The sequence below is a fragment of the Gavia stellata genome, chromosome 13, assembly GCF_030936135.1.
Source record: "Gavia stellata isolate bGavSte3 chromosome 13, bGavSte3.hap2, whole genome shotgun sequence".
Classification (NCBI taxonomy): Eukaryota; Metazoa; Chordata; class Aves; order Gaviiformes; family Gaviidae; genus Gavia; species Gavia stellata.
In genome coordinates, this window is record NC_082606.1 from 8019056 (window position 1) to 8042267 (window position 23212).

The following is a 23212-nucleotide window of genomic DNA, read 5'->3' on the forward strand; positions in this document are numbered from 1 at the left end:
TTTATTCTAGAAGATTTGTTACCGAGATGCTAATAGAAGATAAAGTAGTCTGCGAACCTTCCCCCAGGCATGTCTTTGGTACAGTTTATAGCCCACTTGAAAACTCTTGACTTTGACATCTCACTGATCCAGTTACAAACCTCTTCATATATAGATGGTGGATACAAAGCAAGAGCTCCTCTGGGACATCTGGTGTGCTGGCTTTCACTGCAAAGGCTACCAAACTTTTCCCGTATACAAATGTAAGAGAACTAACTTGCACTTGCAACAAGAGCTCTTCTTGCTGATTCTCTTGCTGTTCCCTTCAAAAGCACAGTTATTTAGCCGTGCTGCTTTCATTAATATTGTCTTTAGTTTTCCCTTGAAATCTGTCTCCTACAGAAAAAATATTCTGCTGTTCTAGTCCAGTTCTTCATGTGGTTTCTACTGTTCTTGAATAGTGTTCTTAATAGCCATTTTGATCATCTGAAGGCTACCTGAAAAAATGCATCTATGCCCAAAGCGTGTCTATTTTCTCCAAGCATAGAAATTGTTCTAACTAACCCCCTGCGTTTTCTAGAAATCTTTCTCCCCTTTGTGTGTGCCCACGCACAGAGTAGTCTTTTGCTGTAACTGCTGTAGTGTGAGGGTACAGGCAGAACAAAGTAATTAAGTATTTAAGTATTTAACTTGTATTTACTTCTGGAATCTGCTTCACATCTAAACAAGACCTGTCTGCCAAAGGCTTGCATTGCAGGTGACCTAGTAAAAAATGTTACTTCTATCTGTAAAACTTGCCCTGCCTCAGTACGTGTGTCTGTGTGTGCACGCACGCGCCTGTATGTGAGAAGCTTTTCCCACTGTTTAGCCTCAAGAACTCTGAAGCTAGCATTTGAAGGCACAAGTTAAAATACAAACTAATGCAATGACTGTAATAGCAGCATGTAGAAATAAAAAAGAAAAAGCGGTAATATGGTATTGAAGCATAGGATGAGAATAAGAAGCTGGTGTGGCCAGCTTTTAATAAATTATGGAAGGATGTGAGTTAAGTGATTCAACTCTGTTGAATCTGAGCCCAGAAAATTAATAATGAAAAATGTGAAGCTATTGTGGAAAGGAAATGATTTGGATCTAATTTATTGAATTTATCTTGAAGTGTCATCTTTTTGCTGAGGAAAATGACAGCTCAATAAAAAATTTGCTTTTTTTGTAGAACTGTTGCTCCATGAACTCCAGAAATTAATTTTTTTCTACAGGCACTTTTGATACTGTTACTTAAAAGCACGCTGTTTGTTACCTGTTTTAAAGAAAGGAGTCTCCTGATGTTTATGTTGTTCATCTGAATTAGAATTTGGCAATGCCTTCATTAACCGTCTAAAGTGAATTAATAAGAAAGCAATAACAACATTGCCAGTGATTATAATGTGTCTGGTTTTTTTATTTAAACAGATGTGTCCTGAAAGCAGCAGAAATATTAGAGAGGTTCAGTGTGCATCATACAATAACAAGCCATTTATGGGTCGATTTTATGAATGGGAACCTTTTGCAGAAGGTAAGGAAAGACAACTTGGTTTTGCATTATTATACACATTGTGTTTTGGAAAGGCAAATGTGATTTTCACCCAGTGGAAGCCACCAGGCTTTGACTGTTTGAATCTTTCTCATTTTGCTCTGTTCATCTGCTGCATTTATTCATGGGCGGACAAGTAGATAATCTCACACCAATATTTCTTATATTTTACAGGATTGAAAGCATATAAGTCCTACTTTGGCTCTGTATAGTCTTGCAACAGTATTCCAGCCACTACACTGTTAACTATCTTCTTTTTTTATGTATTTAATTTTGATGACAAAGGCTCAGTACGGCTCCGTTTCAGTAAATGGAGTTAAATTTTTTTATGGCACCTTAGCATGTGACTCCTGGTCCTTGTGCATTCATTTCAGGACTCTCTGGCTGTCTAATTTGTATTTTCTAATGGTATGTTTGACAGTTGGGATGGTGGCTATGGGAGGGATACTTGTGCTATGGACTTCCCCAGCTGCATGTTGAACTGGTTGTCCTGGAATGCAAAGCAGCAGCAGCTCTAGTAGTGGTCTGCCACCCCTCTAGAGTCCTAACCTTTGGAGGATAAAATCTCAGCCAGTTGGGAGTTACAACCTTTCTCTGGAAATGTGTTTTGTGAAATAGTTATTTATTTTGTTTGTCTTTCTGTAAACAAGAGCTGGGCCCACCTCAGATGAGATTCATGATTATTTATGAGTTAAATAATTTATCCTTCAAATATGCCTCTGGATTCAGAGGAATTTAGTTCATGTCTTATTTTTTAAATTAACATTTTTTAAAAGTTGTTTTCCACAAAACTTCAAAGACCAAAGAGGATTTATGCATAGAGAAATACATACCCATACTACGGACTAGCCATCTTTCTTACTCTGAGGCCATTCTATCACTTGGTGTGAATCACTAGTTGGAGAGTACAATGACAACTTCATTGCCCACAGACTCCTATACCAACAGGCTGTGTGTGCTCTGTACCACGTGTTCTGTGCAATGTCTCCCCTCCAAATGGAGGCACAGTCTCGCCTTAAAATTTTACAATGCAGGATATAGGCCCATCTACTTATTCTTTCTAGATTTGAGAAGAACAAAGTAGAAGGAAGAGAATTTACCTGTATTTTTTAAGTGTCTCTTGAATATTGCCTTCATATAATACAATGCCACACAATTAAATGGAAGTAATACATTATGCCATGGCTTTATTGTCTTGCAGTCAGTGTTCGCAGGGATTTCTCTTTGCCGGAAGACTTTGTTACAAAGAAAGGCTTCAGTGTACTATGGTTTATCTTTATGGCAATGCCCTGCCCCTGTATGTCCTAAAAGTGGCAAGATTTACCTGATTATGCACATCTCCAGTGTCAGTGATCTGCTCTGGGGCAATTAGTGCTCTGTGTACGTTTTACTTTCCTTCAGTCTTTAACTCACCGTGTTAAGTTGCTTTCCCAGCTCCAAAAGGGAGGCACAATAAGAGATTTGGAAAAGGAATGGGAAAGTTTCTTTCATGATGGAGGGATTCCTCGTGGTTCTCATATTTTTATTCCCCCTCCCTTCATCCTAATGGGTTTAGAAGGAGAAAAGGGTGATAGCTACTGGTGATTTTTGCTGTTAATAAACTGAGGTCATGTCTATCCTGTAGTATAGAGCCTGATAACTAAGTGTTGAAGTGAAAACAGTGAAAAGCGCATCTGTGTAGGGCTGCAGCTGAGTGTGTCAGCTGGAAGGTGGCACATGCTGTTGTCACTGTATTGCTTTTGGGGACCGAGGGAACCCCTTGCTGGACTGCATTGTGTGAATAGCTCGCTCTGAGCCAGCTTTTGGGGTTCTATGCCTTGCTTCATTGCACAAAGGCAAAATGCCTATTTTGTAACAGTAAAGACCCTTCCAAAGATGTGCTGATGGAAGTATTAGAAGTCATTGTTTGTTTATTTTTCAGGGGACTCAAGAAATGTTGCAAATGTGTGAAGTTCCTTTTTCCTATACCCAGAAATGGACATTTCTGTGGGTACTTAGCATGCTAGCATGCTCTCTGTGGTTCCTTTAGATGAGCAGCTTTGATCTACAATTGATGTTACCTATTTTTACAGCTCAGCATGAGTCAGTGCAGATTCAGATAGGTTCATAGCTAACTCCCAATTGATCTAATAATATTTGTTTCTTATGTAGTCGTGCCTCAGTCCTGGTTTAATCTCTTGTGGGTATAGCGAAGACTTGCGGAGCTATACCTCTTTATCTCAAATTACGAACATTCAGTATATACTGTGCTTTTAATTAAAGTCATGTTTGGCATTGTAAAGTTGCCCAAAAGGAAGTTTCAGAGCTGTACAACTTTGGCACTTTGCACCATGCATTTAGGCAGAAAAAAGAGCTTGGTACCCCAGCAAGCACATGGCTGCAGGCATATTTGTGGACAGCATGACTTCTCCTGTAACATGGCCCCCAAAGTCTTACAACGTATTAGCTTTGATGCATCCCTTTTCAAACTGCTATTGACAAGACATACCAATGCTGAGCCAGCTCAGCCCACCTCCATCTCCTTGCTTTCTACACAGCAGCTTTGACTCGCTCTGCCCTGTGCCAGGAAAGATGACTCAGGGGATCTAAACCATGCCACAGTCATTTCTTTTTCCCTCCCCTGCATTGCACAACTTGCTCCTAATGTTTATGTTGGATCAATAAGGGCAGCTAAACCATAATTTACAGCCATGTCTTGATGGTGAGTTAAGTGTAATTATTATTATTTTTTAAAAATACACTTATTTTTATTTCTCCCTTGTTCAGATTGGTGCAGCTGGATTTCTAACCCCTGTTTTATCTGCTACTGCTCCAACACAAACTTTTGTCTTTATTAAAAAAGCCATATTAAAGGGACTATAAACCCTGTGAATTTAGGGTATTTAATGAAAAAACCCTAGTTTGTGTTGGAGAACCAATAGCACATAATGACTTTAAGGGCAGGATTTGAGAGGAAGGATCCAGTTGTGACAGAGGGAAAACATCACAGTGACATGACCATAACACCTGTAAGGAAGTTTAAATCTACAGAAGCAATAAACTTTTTAATCATTCTGATAATTGAACTCTTTAATTTGAACTCTTTATTTCAGCTAACTTTTATTTTTAATTGTGGTGAAAAATTCATAACCTAAAATGTTTGATGTTTTGTTGGCTGTATGAAAAGAATCTATTGAAAGGAGAAAACCTATTGGTTCATTGAAAAGGATAACTCAGTGGGAATCTGACCACAGGAGTCTCTCTTAGTGAAGAATAACTGCGTTTTTTGAGAGGAGGGAGACAGCTGCAGATGTTTGTGTCAGAAATCCTGTATAAGGTTAAAGAAGAAATAAAGTCATCTCCAGGAAAATATCTGTCTGATACTTCATCTTCAGGAGGATACCTGGATAGTCTTATGCATCCAAAATATATTGTCAAATATATTCAAATATTCAAACCAACAACTGCAGAAAATCCTGGTCAATTGCAGGCCCTCTTGCTTTGAGTTCTGTTTGATAATGACAGCCAGGCTTTTGTAATAGGCCGTGTTTTATACTGCAATCCTAGCCATGGGTTTCTGTTACAGCAGTTAGAATTTCACCTGTGCCAGGCAGGCAGGCGTAGGAGCGGTACACGTGCAGAGAGCTCACTGTGGCTCTGCACTGTGCACTCTGCTCTCTTTAGATGCAGAGTCCTGCAGGGTTGTTTGGCTTTCTCGGCCTGTGCTGCTCTTTGGCGTGGTAACCAGCTAGGGGAGCCGCCGGCAGGGCTGCCTCTGCCTGCTTCACAATTGGAAGAGGACTTCGAAGTCTAGGAGGAGCTGTGATTGCATCTCCAGTGTATAAAACTTGAAACAGATAAAAATGTATTCTTTGGGGACTGGGCTTTTTACTTCCTTTTAAACGTAGCAATTTACAAGCAGAAAAATACTGCAAAGTTTGAGCATTTTCTCTTGAGAGACAATTTCACTTTCTTAAAAAAGAGAAAAAAAGAGGTTTTTGCAGATCAGAGCCTGGTCCACTGAAAGTCAGACATGATTTGCCCCTAAAAGATATTGAGGCTTTGCCTCCTTCTCACATAGTAAAAGAAATGCAAAATTTCCATGGAAATGATTGTTTTCTTTTTTGATTTTTTTTTCATTTTGTTATTTCAGAGCAAAATTTTAATGGGAAGTTTTCTAAAATGGAGACTTGACCAAGCGTTTCCTCCAAATTATGTTTTTGTTTGCTTTTTGTTGAAAACCAGCTCTAGTTTCAGTGCTCCCCTTTCAGGTGAATGCACTTGTTTACAGGGCAGCACACTTATTTACCTGCATCGCACTGGATGGGTTGGAGTTCTTGCTGTTTCAAATGTATGTTATTTTACATATGCAGCTGTAATTTGTGTTAGAGCTCACTGGACACTAGCTAGCAAAGGTAATAATAGGAATGAGGACGTGGCTAAAGGATCATCATAGTGGTGGCTGTACAGATGATTTAGCTCCACTTGGTAGAGTCAAGATGTCTTGGCTTAATATACTGTATCAAGCCAGATGAGTTTCTAGGAACAGAGCCATGCTGAGATCTTGAAAGCTGTTTGAATAGTTTGTTGCTGGCAGATAGTCAGTCACTGGAACCTGAAGGCCTGCGCAGAGTGCGTGGAGAGGCCTCCGCTCCCTCCTGTTAGCAGGCGGGCTGGCCTCCAGGGCAGTGCCTTTCACCTGCGCGGGATCTGAAGGGTCAGCCAGAGTAGGTGAACTCTGGCAGTGCGAGGGATCTCTGGAAGGCCTGGCAGAGTTCATTTGGTTCCTTCCGATTGCCAAGTCTGGCTTACTCTTACAACTTCTCTTTATTTTTCTATTTGACTGCTGAGAGACAGAAGTTGTATGGCGCCTGTACACCATGTAGCTGTTTGGAGCAGGGTTCGAGTCAGGCTGAGTTTCAACTAGGGTAAAAATTCCTGTAGCTGAAAGCAGCAGTAGCGTATATGAAATGGCTCTAATGTTACTGCTGCATTGTTCAGAGAGGTGGGGGGGCACGTGGAATGGGTCCCCAGTCTCCCCCAATACCGTTGTGGCCAAACCTAACTACTGATGGGCACCATAATGAGTGATTCAAAATGAACTGGAGTGAAAGAGGCTGACAGGCACCGGGTGTCATCACCCGGCCTTGCGGCAGAGCGGTTGGGCAATTTCAGCTGGCTTCTGTTTACTTGAAAGGTATCAGAATCCAAACTTTGAATGGATGGAAGGGTATTTGGTCTGCATGTTTTTCACGCTGGACTTCATGGTACTCTTTCTTGAAAATTACTTTCATGTCAGTGCTCCATCCTGAAGCCTGTGTTGTGTTCAGAGGAGAAGTCACTGTAGAGGTAGATCTGTGCATGCTGTAAAATCCTTTCTGAGTTTACTTTTAAAATACCTTCTAGTAACCTGATTTCTAGCTATAGATGTCTCCCAGCTACAGCTGTGAAAAATACAAGCTCTGAAGAAAATGAAATGTGTAACTTCCACAGGTGTCTAGCAAATACTGAAACTTCAGTACCTTGTGTCAGATAAGAGGTGTTTATGATTTAGACTGAATTAATTTTTGGTATTAGGACGGAGACTGAAGAGTAATGCAGGGCTGCTACATTTATTTATTCATGTTTTTTGTTGCTGGATTTGTAACAACAGATTTCACTCATTTTGAATGACAAAATAGCTTCTCGTAGCAGATCAAAATGTAGTGGCCTAACTTAAGATGTTAAGTTGCTCAGAAAATCATCCAGTCTGCTGGTAATTGATGACACTGAAGACACTGAATGAGCTCTGATTAATATGATTTAAGTAATTATAAAATGGAAGAAAAGCCTAATTGATCTTTTAAAAATCTTGGTAAGGTACTGAGAGGTGCAAGTGGCATTAAGCACTTCTGGAATGGAGTACCCAGAAGCCAGAGAGGGCTGGCTTCAGAGAGTTGTTATAGGGAGTACAGTTAACAGGACAATGCAGACACTGCTTATAAATAAATCCTCGACAACCAGCTGTAGGCACAGAGTAGTTTTGCTGATGTTTCAGAGTTTGGGAGGTTTTGGCTCATTTGCTCGGGCTTTGTCCAGACAAGGGTATATAGGCTTGTATGGAAACCATTTATTCAGACTGAAGTCTTATCAATAAGATGTTTTGTGGAGCATTTTCCATTCAGTTGATCAGCAGAAATCATCCACCAGAACTAGCGAACCTCAGGACATCCCTTCCTGGGAGTGTTTGTAAGCCTGCTAAATGAGTATTAAAATTCTGACAAGTAACACTTCTCTTGTCTTTTCAGATTTCTAGATGTTGCTTCTAAGTTTTCTGTTATTACATGTGACTATTTGTATATAGCTACCAAATACGCACAAATAATTTTACAGTAAGTTTTGGGGCCAGATATAAATGTGGCCTATTGGGTGTGGTGTAATGTTGCAAATTGATGAATATTCTGGGCCAACCCTGAATATGTTGTACTTGTTTTTAGTGGTTTAGTGTGTTGTTTTTTCTTCTATTAGAATTGTGAGATATGAGTATAAAGAAATTATAGATACATGTTTTTATGCACATTATTAGTGCAAGCATTCATTCAGTGTCCTTCCTCTGCTGGATTCCATTACATCTTAATATAAAAGCATTCTAGAAGCATTGTAAAGTTTGATATATACAGAGAAACATAACATTTGTGTCATCTTTTTAGGTTAACTGGAAATAGAACTTCAGTTTAGAGTAATTAGAGAATTCATCCTTGCGTAAGGTTAGTAAGGTAGGCCCCCGTGTATGTTTCCTGAATGTCTGTGATTTCTTGGCTAGAGGAGTGCAGTCCTTGAGAAGCAAAGGTAACGTAGCCTCAGTTTATGAACTCTTGTGGCAGCCACCCTTGTGGCTCAGGGTATGCTGTGCTGAACTAGTTTTCGCTTAGTTTTGTGTGCAATACTTTGACAGCCTAGTTTTTTCACCCAAAGGATGAGAAGTCTTACTGTTTTATTTATACTTTCTCTAATAAGTTACTTGTAGTTAGTGAACATACAGATGTTTGAGTATATACATAGTATCTCAAGAAATAATCCAGCTGTGTTGCAGTTCAGCCAGCTGCAAGGTATTATATTCAATGAGGCAGCTGCTTGAAGCCTTAATTTCTCATTGTAATAGACCATACTTCTCTGCTTTTTTTTTTGCCTCCACCTGTTAGAAATGTTCTTGATTGCTTTTAATACATTTTGTGACTAGTTGTTCTTGAAGCTCGTACTTTAATTGCATGCACTGTATTTTCTATGACAATTTTTTTTTTGTTATTCCTGTTTTATTGAAATGCTGTAGCCAGACAGATTCATCAAAAAGGCAAAAGACAGAGGTTTAGGAGGCTTGAAATGTAATGCGTTAGGTGGTGTTTGTATTGACGATTAGCTACAACTCCAATACTGCACACTTCAGTCTGGAGAAGAGGAGGCTGAGGGGAGACCTTATCGCTCTCTACAATTACCTGAAAGGGGGTTGCAGAGAGGTGGGTGTTGGTCTCTTCTCCCAAGTGACTAGTGACAGGGCAAGAAGAAACGGCCTCAAGTTGTGCCAGGGGAGGTTCAGGCTGGATATTAGGAAAAATTTCTTTACTGAGAGAGTGGTGAATCACTGGAAGAGGCTGCCCAGGGAGGTGGTGGAGTCACCCTCACTGGAGGTGTTCAAGGAATGTGTGGACATAGCATTTCAGGACATGGTTTAGTGGGCATGGTGGTGTTGGGTTGATGGTTGGACTTGATGATCTTATAGGTATTTTCCAACCTTAATGATTCTGTAATGCCAATTCTGTTATTACCTATATTCTCTAACTACCTATTGAAGTATCTTTGAAATGTTGCTCACTTATGACACTAGAATGTATTCAAATGCAGTAGAACAAGAAGTTCTTTTATACTGTGTCCCTTTTTTCCCCTTTATTTATTCCAAATTTGTGAATGGATCACAAGAGAAAGCAGATGGAAATTTGCAAAGCTTTAAAAGTATGGCTGTGCTAAAGTATCTGAGGCATTTCTTTGACTTCATCAATAAATCTGCTTCCTGAACATCTGTTGTGTTGAGCTTGACCTGGAAGTTGTAAAAATCCTGTGTATTACTGAAATATGTAACTACTTCTATAGAAAGCTTTAATAAAAAAATATGCCTAGAAACTTACATATGTGGAAGCCTAATGCTTCCACATGGTGACTTACCTTTTATAGTTACTCTTCCTATATAATTTTATTAATATACATGTTTTGATTTGCATTTGTAAGAAGCTTAGCGATATCAGAGCCTGGCCTTTACCTGGGATTCTGTGGTTTGTTACAATTCAAATCATAATGCATATGTATTTTTAACTGTACTATTTTAAGCAGGGACAATACACCGATGTATGAAGTCAACCATTTCCCTGTAATAGGTCACATGCACCACATGTTGTAATGTTTCTAGTTCAGTGTGCGTACCTCAATCTCCCCACTTTTCTACTTGCTATCTGGAGGGGGAAGTGGGTTAAGAGGGATGAGAGCAAGAAGATTTTGCATGTTTATAGATGGACACCTGGATGAGCCTCAAGAATTGGAAAGGGTTGTTAGTGCCTTTAGGAAAATGGGAAATGACATCCATCTAATGTTATCATTCAGCAGTAAACTCACTACCCTCCAAAGTGGAACTGAACGTAAACCATGTAAACAGAATGTGTTTTTAAGAAGACAGGAAAGTGAGAGAAAGGAGATGAGCTGAAAAGCCATATCTGTCCTAATCTTACACGGTTTAGATAAATTTAGTCTCTCTTTGCTGTAGAAGAGATTTTGTCTTCTGTATCCAGGTGACCAGTATTTACTGCTACACTTTAGAGTATCTGACCTGCCTAGTTCCATTAATTGCGAGTTGGATAAACATCTCAGGAAGAATTATGCCCTCATTTCAAAGCACAGTTCTTATTTCCTTTGGTGGGAGCAGAAACTTAAGGACAGATGTTGTGGCTTTCAGGATCAGATTTAGAAACAAAATTGTATCCAGACTGTGGGGTAATGAAGATTGTTAGGCTAGAATAGAATGTAGAAGGAAGATCTGATTTTTGCAAAGCACATGTGGAAGTGAGTGGTATAGAGCCTTTTAAGACCACTTTGATAAAATACGTCTTGACTCCCTCCACTTGCTACCAACGGCAAGACCTCCATGGGTTCAGATCAGTATTCATGTTTGCAGTATCAATATAAAAATGAATCAATGGAATACTTTGATCCACAAAACCCAACCTACTGGTGTAAAGTACTTAGTAGATTTATCACAGCTTTCTCAATGTCTGACTTAGCTGTCAAGCAAAGTCTTTAATAAGCAGGACTACATGAACCAACAGTATATGACCTCATGTAATCTGTAACAGTCCTTATGTGTATATATATATTTATATTTGCCTTGTATAGCTTCCTAGTGTCCAGTGGCTGCACAGAGCAGTCTGAAACATTCTGCAAATGGACAACTGAGGATTTGGATCCCTTTGATTTGGGAAGCAGTCTGGGTTGCATAAAGGTGGGCATGGGAATATCTTAGAAGCAGAGTCCTACTAGCAATCAGGTGTGGTTATGGAAGTGAACATCCAGGGGTAAAAATTAGCATAGGTTGCTTTAAATTAACATACCCTAGGAATTTCACCAGCCTTGGACAATTTCAGGGGTTGGTCTCCATCTTCTTTTGTGTCCTCTATTATGGATATTGTGCCAAGCACAACTTTCTCAGAGCCAAAACCTCTGCCATGTATGAATTAGGAAATAAAGATAATGCTGATTCCTTTTTATAGTCAGTTCTAGCAAGGGTTGTGTGGCAGCGTTACCCAGTTGTAGAATTATAATCTTTTTGAATCTCCATTTCATGTTGTAGCATCAGATCCTTTTGTATGTTGGGTTTGTCAAGGTAAGGAAGAGAACAGGGGGCAAATTAAGTATCTCGACTGTCTTATGAAAAGGGAGCTTTTCTCACACTTTTTAGTGCTGTTTGCATTGGCATGGTTACTGTATACAAGTACGTATGTAGAATAAGTGCTTTGGGATGATTTAGTCTTTTTTGAGATGATACTGTCATTTTTTTTTTTACTCCTGTTGACCATGAGAAAAGTCCTCCATCAAGCTTCAGAGCCAAAATGTCACTCCAAAAATTTGCCTTTGCTATTGGATCAAAATCTTTCACTTCCTTTGGCTTTTTTAAAGCAAAACACCAATGTAAAGAGGGCATCCTATCGTTATTCCTACACCTCTTTTGGGATACGAAAAATGATACTGAGTCTGAATTCTCCTATATCTGTTCTTTTTGGTGGCAGATTCCTTTTGTAGCAGACAGAGCCAAGTAGGTTTGGATTCTCTGGACAGATGTATTTTACAGCTTCACAAGGAAACTATTTTTTACGAGTTTTATGATTGTAGTCCTAGGAGTCCTTGTCACGCAGATCTGCGCAACCATTTCTTGTAGTATAATGCGCTAGAGTCAGGAAAACTTAGGGCTCACAGTGTTTTGCAGATGTGCACTCCTTGTACAAACCCCAGTGATCCTGCAATGTCTCCCAGATCCATGAAATAGTCTGGAGAATAAAATAGAGCTGCAAGGTTGAGACTGTGTAATCATTTTAACATGTTATACATTAACTTTGGGGAATATTGAATAAACAGGGCAACAATTAAGCAAAGGATTATCAATATATGTTGTATCTTCATTGTTAAATGTATGAAATATTTATTCTACACATTTCTATATGTATAATTCTATATGTAGAGTTTATATTATTGATTTTAAACACTTTCTTCTGTGCGGTGTGGGTTGGTTAACCTAGAAGGCAAAATTGAAAAATGCCTGGTGAATATTCTTTTCATGTTTAAAAAGAAATGAACAACTGAGACATAGGGAGAAAATACATAAAGCAAGTTTGGCAAGTAAAGTAGAAAACAGGCTCCCTACTAAAAAATACTTATCAAGCTATCTTAGATTTTTAAAATCACTATCTTTGCCTCAGTTTATGTGTGGAAATAGTTTTTGTTGAATCAGTTATGCATTTCAAAAGTTTTTAAATAGTTTTGTAGTATTTTCCATGTGTTTGATTTCAGAAAAGCTTTCACATTTATCTACTCCAGGCAACAGTGATTGTCCTAATGTGGTGCTGCGTATGTAGCAGGTTGCAGAGCTCCCAGTCAGGTTGCTGCTGAAGTTAAAGGAAGGCAATATAAATATGACTTTATAGGTCCTAATGGTCCAAGAATTGTTGAGGTTAGTGGGAGTTTTTCCCATTCACTTCAGTGGCTTTTGGATGAGGTCATTTAGAAGAAAATTCGCCATGTAACTAAAAAAGTGAACAGAACTGAGGTCTGATCCTGCAAAACTTTGTTGCAGGTTGATAACACCCAGATTTCTGTGTATTCAGAGAATTTATATGTACCTAATTCCACGGAGGCTCAGGACCTCACTAGAAATTTTCACAGTTTCTTTGAAAAAAGATCGTTCAGTTCAAAGAGTCCACCTGCAGTCCCTACTCTGTTCAGTGGTTCAAGGAGCTTTTGCTGAGTCTGGACCTGGTTCTGTTGGGTGAGTGTACAGGCAAGGACTCGGAAAGCAGCGGCACATAAATGCGGGATTCAGAGTTTTCTTTCATTCTGTGAAGAATTACAAGTACACAAAGAAGGGGTTTTAGGACCATCTCAGAGACCAAATTACTTCCTTCTTCATCCCTCCCCAAAATGTCTCAGTCTTTTGTTTTACTGTATGTGTTCCTGAGCAATTAAAATTGTATCTACTAAATGAAACATCTATTCTACTGTTGAACCATTTAAGTATTAACAGTTCTCCAAAAAAAATCCAAATAGTATATGTATTGCTAGTTCAGAAAACCTCCAAACACTAAAGTAACTCTTGGAGAAACGAACTATAAAAGGAGTCCTAGTAAATGCAGACTCTTTCCCATCTGCTTTGGGAGACAGATTTCTTCTGAGTATTTTTCATTATGTTGAAGGAATTACATATTAAGATACTTTTCATTTATGGTTTGTTCATTTTGAGCCTGTTCCATTGTCAGCTGATACAAAAGGAAAGATAACATTAACTTCAGAGGGAGTCAGATGTGAATCTAAACATTTATGTTCACAGTTTCCATTTCTGTAGTCAGAAATTGCTTATGCACACTCTCAGCAGTAGAACTTGTACTTTCGCTTTCTGGAAATTTAGGTGCAAAATTCTATTTTCGTAATGTAATTTCTATGGCATTGTGTGCATTTTAGAAATTAACACCTACACATACCAAAAAGGGAGATACACAAGTTCTGGTTCCAGTAAAATTTGTGGATTTTACCTGATTAGCTTTATAAATGTTTTTGCTTTAACTCATCTGTTCTGAAACTGAGGTTTGGATTAGTCTACAAGTGGGGCCAGAAGCTTTGATCATAGTTATCAATAGCAGAGTGGTGTGAGTTCACAAGTCCAGAAGTTATGGCTAGCTGAAAAGTTTAGGAAGCCTGCGCAAGTACAGAAGATGTTAGGTTTCAGATCTGGCAAGTTTTCTGCTGCTGTGTTTTAATAGTAGGTGGCTTATTGGTGATGGACGTTTAAGCATGGTGTAGGGCACTTAAAGCATGAGCAATTTTTGCCTGAACTGGAAAATCCAAGCTCCCTCAGGTAAGGCCATAACTGCAGGCTTACCAGTTTACAGGGATGCCTGGGTCGCTTCTGGAGGGACTGTCCCAGTGTCTGCCTCTGAGCCACGGTACTGGTAAAGTTTAAGCTTGTGAGTAACTGCTGGTTAACAAAAGTATATCCCTAGAAACTTGCTAACTGGTAATATCCTTATTTCCAGCCTGTGGCAAACACAGGGTAAAAGTAATTTGCTTAAGCCTGTCTTATTCTGATAAAACCTCTTTCTGTGGGATATGAGTGAGAAGACTTTATCTTTTCTTTTGTAGTATAAGATGAAAGCCTGCAAGGTTAGTCCCTGTGGCTCAGCTGAGTACTGAGACTCGCCAATCTCAGTCTTAGTCTGGAGTCAACTGTGCAAGACTTTAAGAGTGGGGGAGGGATGGGAGGTTGTAAAGATAAACTACTACAGAGGGTTCATAAGGATTAAGTATTATAGCCTATTTTTTAATGTGGCATTCCTTTAAGAGCCCTCAGATTGACAATTTCCAACTTCATCTCCCAGTATTTCAAAGGAGCACAGAGTTTACAACTCTCATTGATGTAACTGTTTCCTAGAAAAATGAGGTTACTTATTAAATGAATGTGGGTGCCTGTGCTGCACATTATTATTTAAATATAGGCATTCCTGTGTTTCTGGAGTATTCTGTTAATGTTTTGAATGGAGGTTTTTGGTAATGCTGAGTGTAACGAAGGGAATTAAAAAGATTTTGCCAATTTAGCCAGCGTAAGTAGTTGGACTGGCATTTATATACGCTTGATATTCCTTCTTGTTATGATGAATTACTATTTTCAAAGCAAGGAAAATCTTACCCACTGTGAAAGAAAATCTTATAATATGGATGAACATCAGAAGAAAGAGATTCCCAGTGGTAGTATATAAAATGAAAAGCAGAACTGGCTTCTATTGTGCTCTGTTTCCATTAGACATCTTGGAAGTTTTATAAGCACGGCGCATAATAAATATCTAAGCCACAGTTTGAGGTCTTTTACAAAGGAGAGAGAATTCTTGCTAAAATTTTTCTGGATCAGTCCTCCTTCTTACACCCAGATAGATACAAATCTCTGGCATTTGTCCACAGAGTCAACTTGTGAATTTGTTAATTTGCTTTCCATATTGCACTGTATAACTCTGAATTTAAATCCAAACACCACAAATTTACAATTAAGTTTGAAAGAGCCAGAGAAACTGTGCATTAACTTTGCTTATATATCTGCAAAGAGAGGCGATCTGCTTCTGAATAATTTGGTCAGAGGCCTAAAAATACTGAGGTGCAACTCACTATGGTTGGTTCTGCTGAAATGGTACAGTGATCCCTCTGGAGAGAGATCACAAAGAGCTAACTGTTTGGATCCATTACACCACTGAGCTGGATATCAAGTAGAAAAACAGAAACAGACCTCAAAAAGTTCAGCCTGATCTTTTTTTCAAATATAATAATATGAGTCTGGTGACATCATCAGATCTGAGAAGTAATATAGACTTTTACTGTATTTTTTCATTACTCCAATATAAATGTAACCCAGTGTATGTAAAATGCATTATAGCAAATCCACAAGCAATTTCCTTCATTGTAACAAATACTGTATCTCATTAGAACAAAACAAGCCCCCAGTTATGTTGCAGAACATCTGCTTAATAATTCCAATTCAACAATGCTGCCAGAACAGCTAAAAAGTCAACATCTAGTCCATTACTTTGATCAACTGAAGTAATAAAATTATAAATAATGCACCAAATGCAGATCTGGTGAAAGGCAGAGCAGTGCCATTGGCCCTATGCTCACATAGCTATGACTGATGGTGATGTGGCTTAAGGCACTGGAACTGGTATTCTGAGGGAGAGGGGAGGGTGGGATGTAGAACTAGATTTCTGGCTTGAATAGATTTCCTGTCTAACAGTGATAAGGTTAGTTAATCTTTCTGTGTCCAGATCCTGACTCTAAAATTCAGTTAGAAATGCCCTTTTTATATCTCATGGGCTTTCTGTAATGCATATGAGGTGCTTTAACATTACTGACAAGAGCTAAAGCATCAAAAACAAACAGCAGGTCAATGTTTACGTAAAATTTGGCGTGAGTTGTAATGATACTTATTACTTGTCTGCTTTGTGACTATATCAGTTTCTGCTCTGTATGTCTTAGGAAAAGGGTCGCTTTGTGTGGTTGCAGTGGTAATATTTTGACCACTTGTTTTCATTCCAAGTGTGAACAAAAACTGAAAAAGGGAAAATATTACAGGAATACAAAACATTTTTTAAGTATCAAATTATTTGGGGTCAGTATTGTCAAAACCTAAAAATATATGTATGTATTGTAATATTATTAGCAATTTTTTTTTTTTTAATTTCAGTAAAATAAAGTTTCAGCATTGAAATGAAACAAGGAAGTAGAAATGATTTTGACTTCCCTCTGTCTGTTTTCAGCAAGAACAACATATTCTGAAGGAAGATTTCAGTTTTCATGAAATCTAATTTTTGGAAACAATGGAAAAATTGTCAATTGAATGAGTCCACTGTATTTGTAACCAGATTGAGAAATACACTGAAAATGTAATATATAAAAGATGTCCTTAAGTGCAGGTACTGGTATTATAATTTCCCTGTGAAATTATTGTTGCGCAAGAGCCAAGTGAAGACTTGTTCCTTCTTTGAATAGCAATGTGTTATACCTTTGTGTGACAGTGAGCAATACCTTCTCTTTGTATGTTTTTGTTGTTGGTTTTTGTGGTAGTATTTTGATTCTAGATTTTTTAAGGTCCAGTCAAAAAAATGCAGAATATTAGCCCTAAAGAATCTTAATCATCATCAAAATGCCTTAACAAAAAAACCCCCAAAACACAACTGTAAAAGCCTCTCGAATTCAGATAGGCAAGCAGGAATGTTGGATTGATCAGACAAGGAGGGAGCACTGCAAGGAACTTCATCTGTCAGAGCTCCCCAGTCAGGATACTAAAGGGTCTAACAGACAGGCTCTGTCTGATTTAACGGTGTGGCTGTGATGCATTACTGCCCCAGCTATCTGCCCAGGGCTTTGCTGAAGGTAACTGCTCCCAGCGATGGGACAGCAGCAGTTAATGTGTGTGCTGGCTCGCTCCTCAAGTGCTGCTGCTGTTACCCGCCTGCTGTAGTCATTAGCACAGCCAGGGAAGTTTACAGCTCTGATTTAATACAGGTAGTTTGAACCTGTCATGTTCATTGGGGAGCAGTGGCAGCTGAGGAGTTGGGACCCACATCTGCCTCTTGTGGTGTGGCTGTGGGACCAGTGTCTGGGAGCAGAGGGCCAAGTGAATCGGGGTGGCATCCCCTTGATCGGCTGCTGCAGAATTACCCTCGGTGTCTGTCTGAGCCCTTGTGCAAGAGGAGTCTTAAAGCCAGCTCTTGTGGATTGCTATCAGTGCTCTTGCTTACAGGGCTAAATAGCTGGTTATCATCTGTGCCACTCGCACTTTGTGAAACCTTAGTGTGAATTCAGTTTCTTTTACGTATGTTGACAAAGTGTAATTGCTTTAGCTAGTCAAAAATGATAAAATAGTAATTTGTAATGAATTAAGAAAAAACCTTGAAGGAACTGTTACACTTTTCTGGATTGAAATTTTCTCTCTTACCTCTCAATATTCGTTACTGCACTCAAAGAAAGATGCACTCTGAAGTGAGTCTGGTGCATTTTGATATTAGAAGGTTGAAGATAGACTTTAAACTGCCTCAGAGTTATATAAAAGTAATTAAAAAGTTTTTTTACTTATATAATGTGGGAGGTATATTAACAAACGGTGGGCTAGGGCGTTCTGCTTTACTTGCAAAGCACAAGATTCCCTGGAAGATATCTGCATTGTTAGCACTGTGAGATTGGAAAATACTGAAATACCTGATTTTAAAATGTTGATTTTTCCTTTTAATTTTACCTGTGCCAGTAAGTCTGAGAAATATCGAGTCTTCATTATGAAATTCGACATGGAAACATTAAACTACTTCTGGCATGACACTTTGTGTTAATATATAAAAGTTAAATTAGATAAAAATGTGCATGGAGACAAAAGAATACAGAACTTTTCAAAGAAATCTACAAACACTTATACGTGGTAATTGCACAGAAGTGTTGCACTAGCTACCTGAGATCCAAAAAACCAGAACAGAAACAAAACCCACTGTGTTCTTATATCACAGCAACTATTATCAGGTGAAGTAATCTGATATGATATGAAGATAGGAATATCGCTTTTCCTTTTGGGAAGCCTGAGTGCACCAATAGCTGCACCAGTACGCCATGCAGGTGTGACCGGTCAGGTCAAGAGGGATACGGTTCGGTACGGATCTGTTGGAGTTGGCCCTGTTGGTTTGGTCTAGTTAAAACCAGCTCAGGACTGTAACAGTTCCTGGCTGTGTATATTAAGACCGTAAGGAGAAAAAACCTTTTTGTTTCATTGTTCTTCCACTGCAAGAATTTAACTAGTGGCATTAATTAGGGTGTTAAGAGTCAAATTTCTTTCATTCTGAAAGACACATCATAGTTCATACTGACGAATGCATATCCTAAGGGTTTCAACTATACAACCTATATTATGCAGATGGCAGGATTAAGTGATCATGCTGGACCTTTGAGGGAAATGATAGCCATAACTCTTTGAATCTGAGGTTAAGAAGAAATGCTGGGATAAAAATGCGTATTTGGAACATTAGCTTTGAATTCTTTGTGATTTGTAACTTATGCTGTGCCACAGAAAGAGAAAAGAAAGAACAATAAGAAACAAAATTTTTTCCTTATGCCCTTAGCATAGAGGATAGAGGGATTTTTGGGTTTTGAGGGGATCTTTCTCATGCAGTTCTATGGGTGGGTGGTCTTTTGGGTAGAAGTAGCTCAGACCAAGATTAAGAGATGTTTCAGTGACAGACAATATATAGACAGTAGTTACTATATTCCTGAACTTCAGTCATTTCCAAGAGGTCATTTGAAAAGAAGAGAAGCCTGATTCTGAACTGATTAAATGGGCACCACAAGAAGAGAAAACAAGCCACTAGTTTGTTTTCAACTGTTGGATGGATTTCAGTTGAGGTTAGTTTTAAACTACCATCATCTCCAAAGCACTTGTAAACTAATGTGGAGAGTTTCTCTTTTTTCCTCAAAAGCAATTGACACTGGCATTGTAGGGTCAGCTCCACCAATTCCCTTTCAGTATTTCCTGGTTTGTTCCCCCAAATTTTCCTCTTTTAAATGCTGTATTTGTAACACATGTTATTTTAGACCTTGGAAAACATGCTTTGCTTTGTTAGATGCCCAGAAGGTCTTCTGTCAATGAAATGGCCCTCTGTTTAGTTGATGCAGTGCTCTTTTTCAAAACTAGTTTTAGCAAGAAAAGCTTTTGAACTGAATTGCATCAGAAATTTGAGTTTTGGCTTCCCACTGAACTAAAAATGTTGATGTTTATTCTGAGGTATTTCACTCTTGATATTTTGGTTAATAATGCTAATGTTATGGTTAATGGTATAACGTATTATTCAATCTGGGTAATCTGCATTGATTCATGATATTGCATAAGGAAGAAAAATGAAACTCCACTAGTAGCTTATTACGGCAGACCCTCAGCTGGTTCTACATTGTTTTAACATGATGGTGCAATAGCAGTTTCTACCACTTGAGGGTCTGCCCCATGATATTAAATTTTACTATAAGGAGATACACAAGGACTACTTTAAGTACAGGCTTAAAAAATACAAGCAGATCTGAGAGTCTAAGGGTCTAGAGCAACCCAAGAAAATTCCTTTTATTGTATGTATCGGTCCAGAAACTGTTATGGGAAAGCAAAAATACCAGCCGTTTTCTTATCCCTCGCTTTTTACACAGCATGATTAGATCTGCCGTCTACAAACAGACTGGCAAATTCAGTTGTGGTGTAAACGGTGAAATTTGATTCAGCAAAGTGGCTGGTTTTACTTGGCCAGTTAGAGACAGTATTGGCTATGACAGTTAGAAGCAGGTCAGAAGAGGAGCATGCTTTTTGTGTCCTTTTTCCTCCTGAGGTCAAGCATAGCATGTTTGAGAAAATGATCTGCTGCATAAGCTATTGCTACAGGGCAGTTGTTGCTTGCCACAGAAGCAGTTTTTGCCATGGAGTTCAAAGAGCATGTAAGAGAACATGATTGCCCGTGCTTGTCCATTAATCAAATCTGAATTTCAGCAGCAAACACATAGAATAAACATTAATTTTATTTCCATGAACATATAGAAAGTTAATAGGGAAAAGAGTTAAAAATGTGATTAGCCTCATTTTTCCATCCTCTGTTTCATTATATATTTAGAACTTTATTTTCTGAGTTTAAATGTTCTTAATTCTCCTTGGGAGAATTTTCTGTTATTTCATAATCTCACTGTCAGGTGTTTGTTTTTTTTAATGAGTAAGGTTCTGGGCTCGAGTTTGGGAGTTTTATTTTGATCTTACTCCTTCTGAAACCTGTATCAACTTTATTGAACATTCTTAATCCTTTTTTATGTACTTATATTATTTTCAGGTGTTTATGCATTAATTGTCTGGCTTACTTATACTGTATATGTTTAGCTTAAAAAAATTGGAAGGAAAGCCTGGTTATTTCTTTCATCGTTTATGAAGGGAAGGAAGATCTGGGTGCAAAAAGTTTGGCTTTCTCTAATGATCTTTATAAGCTTTCAGTGTTGGTTTCTTAGCACCATGGTTAGAGCTGTTACTGGATAGCAGTATGGATTACTTTTTGCTTCATACATTGAATTTCTTCCCTCCCCTTTCTCTCTTGCTTATCCTTCTTTTATACTGAGAATCCCTTAGTCTTCTCTATTTCAGATACAAAGGCACATCCTGGAGCTAATATGCGATGTGGTAAATTGGGCAGGGCCCACCAGCTTCCCGCATGTTTGTACAGCCCAGCTCTAGTGCATTTCACTATTACCTGGTTTAAAAATTCTATAGCAAAAGATAACATTTCTTACCAAATTTTATAAGGAGAACAAAACCCAGCTGTATAAAGTATTAGCAGTTTGTCTTCAGTTTTAAAATATTGTTCTTGTGCTGCACGCTGTTAAAAGCATGGAGAATTCATCAGTAAACATGCTTAGCATCATCCCCGCATGGCTGAGACAGAGGAAGTGTGATTCTGTGTACTGTATGTGAAAGTATGCCTGCTCTTACTGCGTAGCCTAAAATTTAGATCTCCAGTTAACATTTAGCATTATCCATCAGGAAATTTTGGGGATCAGAATGATCTTTTAATACAGGATTGCTTTTGGCCCTTTTTCTAATACACACTATTCTGTAAAGTCAGCTCTGGCCCATCCAGTAGTAATGTTAATTCTGTATTTTTACCACTACTGCTCCAGTCAACAGAAATTACTTAAGTTCTCAAGGACACCACCTGTTGTTGGTTTCCAAATGAAATAATAGGAATGGTGCGTTAGCATTGAAGACCTGCAAAATTCAATTTGGCATAAATGGAGTGGAAAAATCAGTAACTTTGCCATGCCTGGGAGTTTAAAATCCCAAGCTGATAATGTACAATTCAGTTGTAGCAGCTTTTAGTAATCAAAATCATAACGAAAAATATGGTGGAAGACTTAAAAAGTATTTCTAAATTCAAAATCAGGCTAGCTATCTGACTTTACAAGTCCTATGAATACTGCCCAATTTGTGCAGATTCTTGCAGACAAAACTGTTTGCACAAATAAACTTTTATTTTTACATGTTGATATTCATTCTGATGAAGTGTACCTCTAATCTATCTGTTCATCTGAGTTTAATTTTCATGGCATGAATGTTTACAAAAGTGAACAGTTACCAGTAGTCAGCACAGAAATATGGTTTTTAGTTCACTGAACTGTGTACAAACAAATTTTAACACTATGTGGCTAAGCCTAACAGCAGGTAGTCTTATCTTACTTATACACTGGTAAATCTACCCCCACCATTGAATTGAGGAATTGTGTGCGTGCAGGCTTGTGAGGTGTTTGTATGTGAAGGAAATGCTGGATGTGGATGTATGTATAGCTCATATCATATACTCTAAATGTTAATCACTTTATGGTGTATGAAACTATGCTGCAACACGTATTAAGATATTTATTGCAGCATTTAAAATATTGAAATATTTGAATAAATTCTTGCAATATTGCAATAATTTCACTAAATATTTCAATAAGTATTTTTTGCATAGTATTGAAATATTTATTGCATTCATATGTAAGTTGACTTTTTGTTGACCAAAGCACCTGTTTTGATATTGGATATTGATCACAGCTACTGCTGGATTTTGAATTTGGAAGGCAAAGTGAAGGTAGCATGTGTTCCTATACTTGTAATAGTCTAATCTAGTTAGCATGAGCATCAGTTGCAATGCAAATATGATGACGTGAGGATTTGCATATATTGGCAACTGGCATATACACGCACACCACAGACAGCTTAAAATCTGTCTTGACAGGCGTTTCTAATCATATCAGCAAGATTGATATGCTAGTACATGCCAGAGGCTATATCTCCACTTTCTGTTACAGCCATCCTCTACAGAACCATGCAGGACAGGGGCCTGAGTTACAAATAGAGATTTGAAAGCAGGTGTTAAGTTTTCAGAGAAGAAAAGGCTGTGATGTTAAGAACAAATCCGAGCTTCAGAAGGATTTTTCTACAGCCTAGGATATTGGATCTCTTAAGATAAGATTCAGGTAGTTGTGAAAATACGGGTATCATAGAGATGTCCTGCTATTATCAAAGTGCCACTTTATTAATGTTCCTGTTCTGCTGATTATTCTTCTGTGTTTCTTTTTCTATGAATTGCAATGAAGAAAGCTACCAGCTTTCTCCTGAGAAAAAAATCCTCAGGCTTATTGCTTCTGAGACTATTGCCTCTTGTCAGTTTTTTGAGATAGACTTCGCATAAGGACAAATAAGTAATACGCTGTTACCTAAAAGACCTTTTTTCTGGGATTGTTCATGATAATCTTTTTTTCTTTTTTTTTTTTTTTAAAGTCTGTGTCCCAAGAGGCCCCTGCACTTATGTCTGACATTGTGAG

The 23212-nt window shown here is 38.3% G+C and overlaps 1 protein-coding gene across 1 annotated transcript in view; it reads left to right on the top strand.

Annotated features, from left to right (window-relative positions):
- Positions 1–23212, top strand: part of THSD4 (thrombospondin type 1 domain containing 4) — a 300503-nt gene that overhangs the window by 51931 nt on the left and 225360 nt on the right. Inside the window, exon 5 of the mRNA XM_059823896.1 lies at positions 1429–1531. Within this exon, the coding sequence (XP_059679879.1) occupies positions 1429–1531 (103 nt within the window). The remainder of the gene's footprint in view (positions 1–1428; positions 1532–23212) is intronic.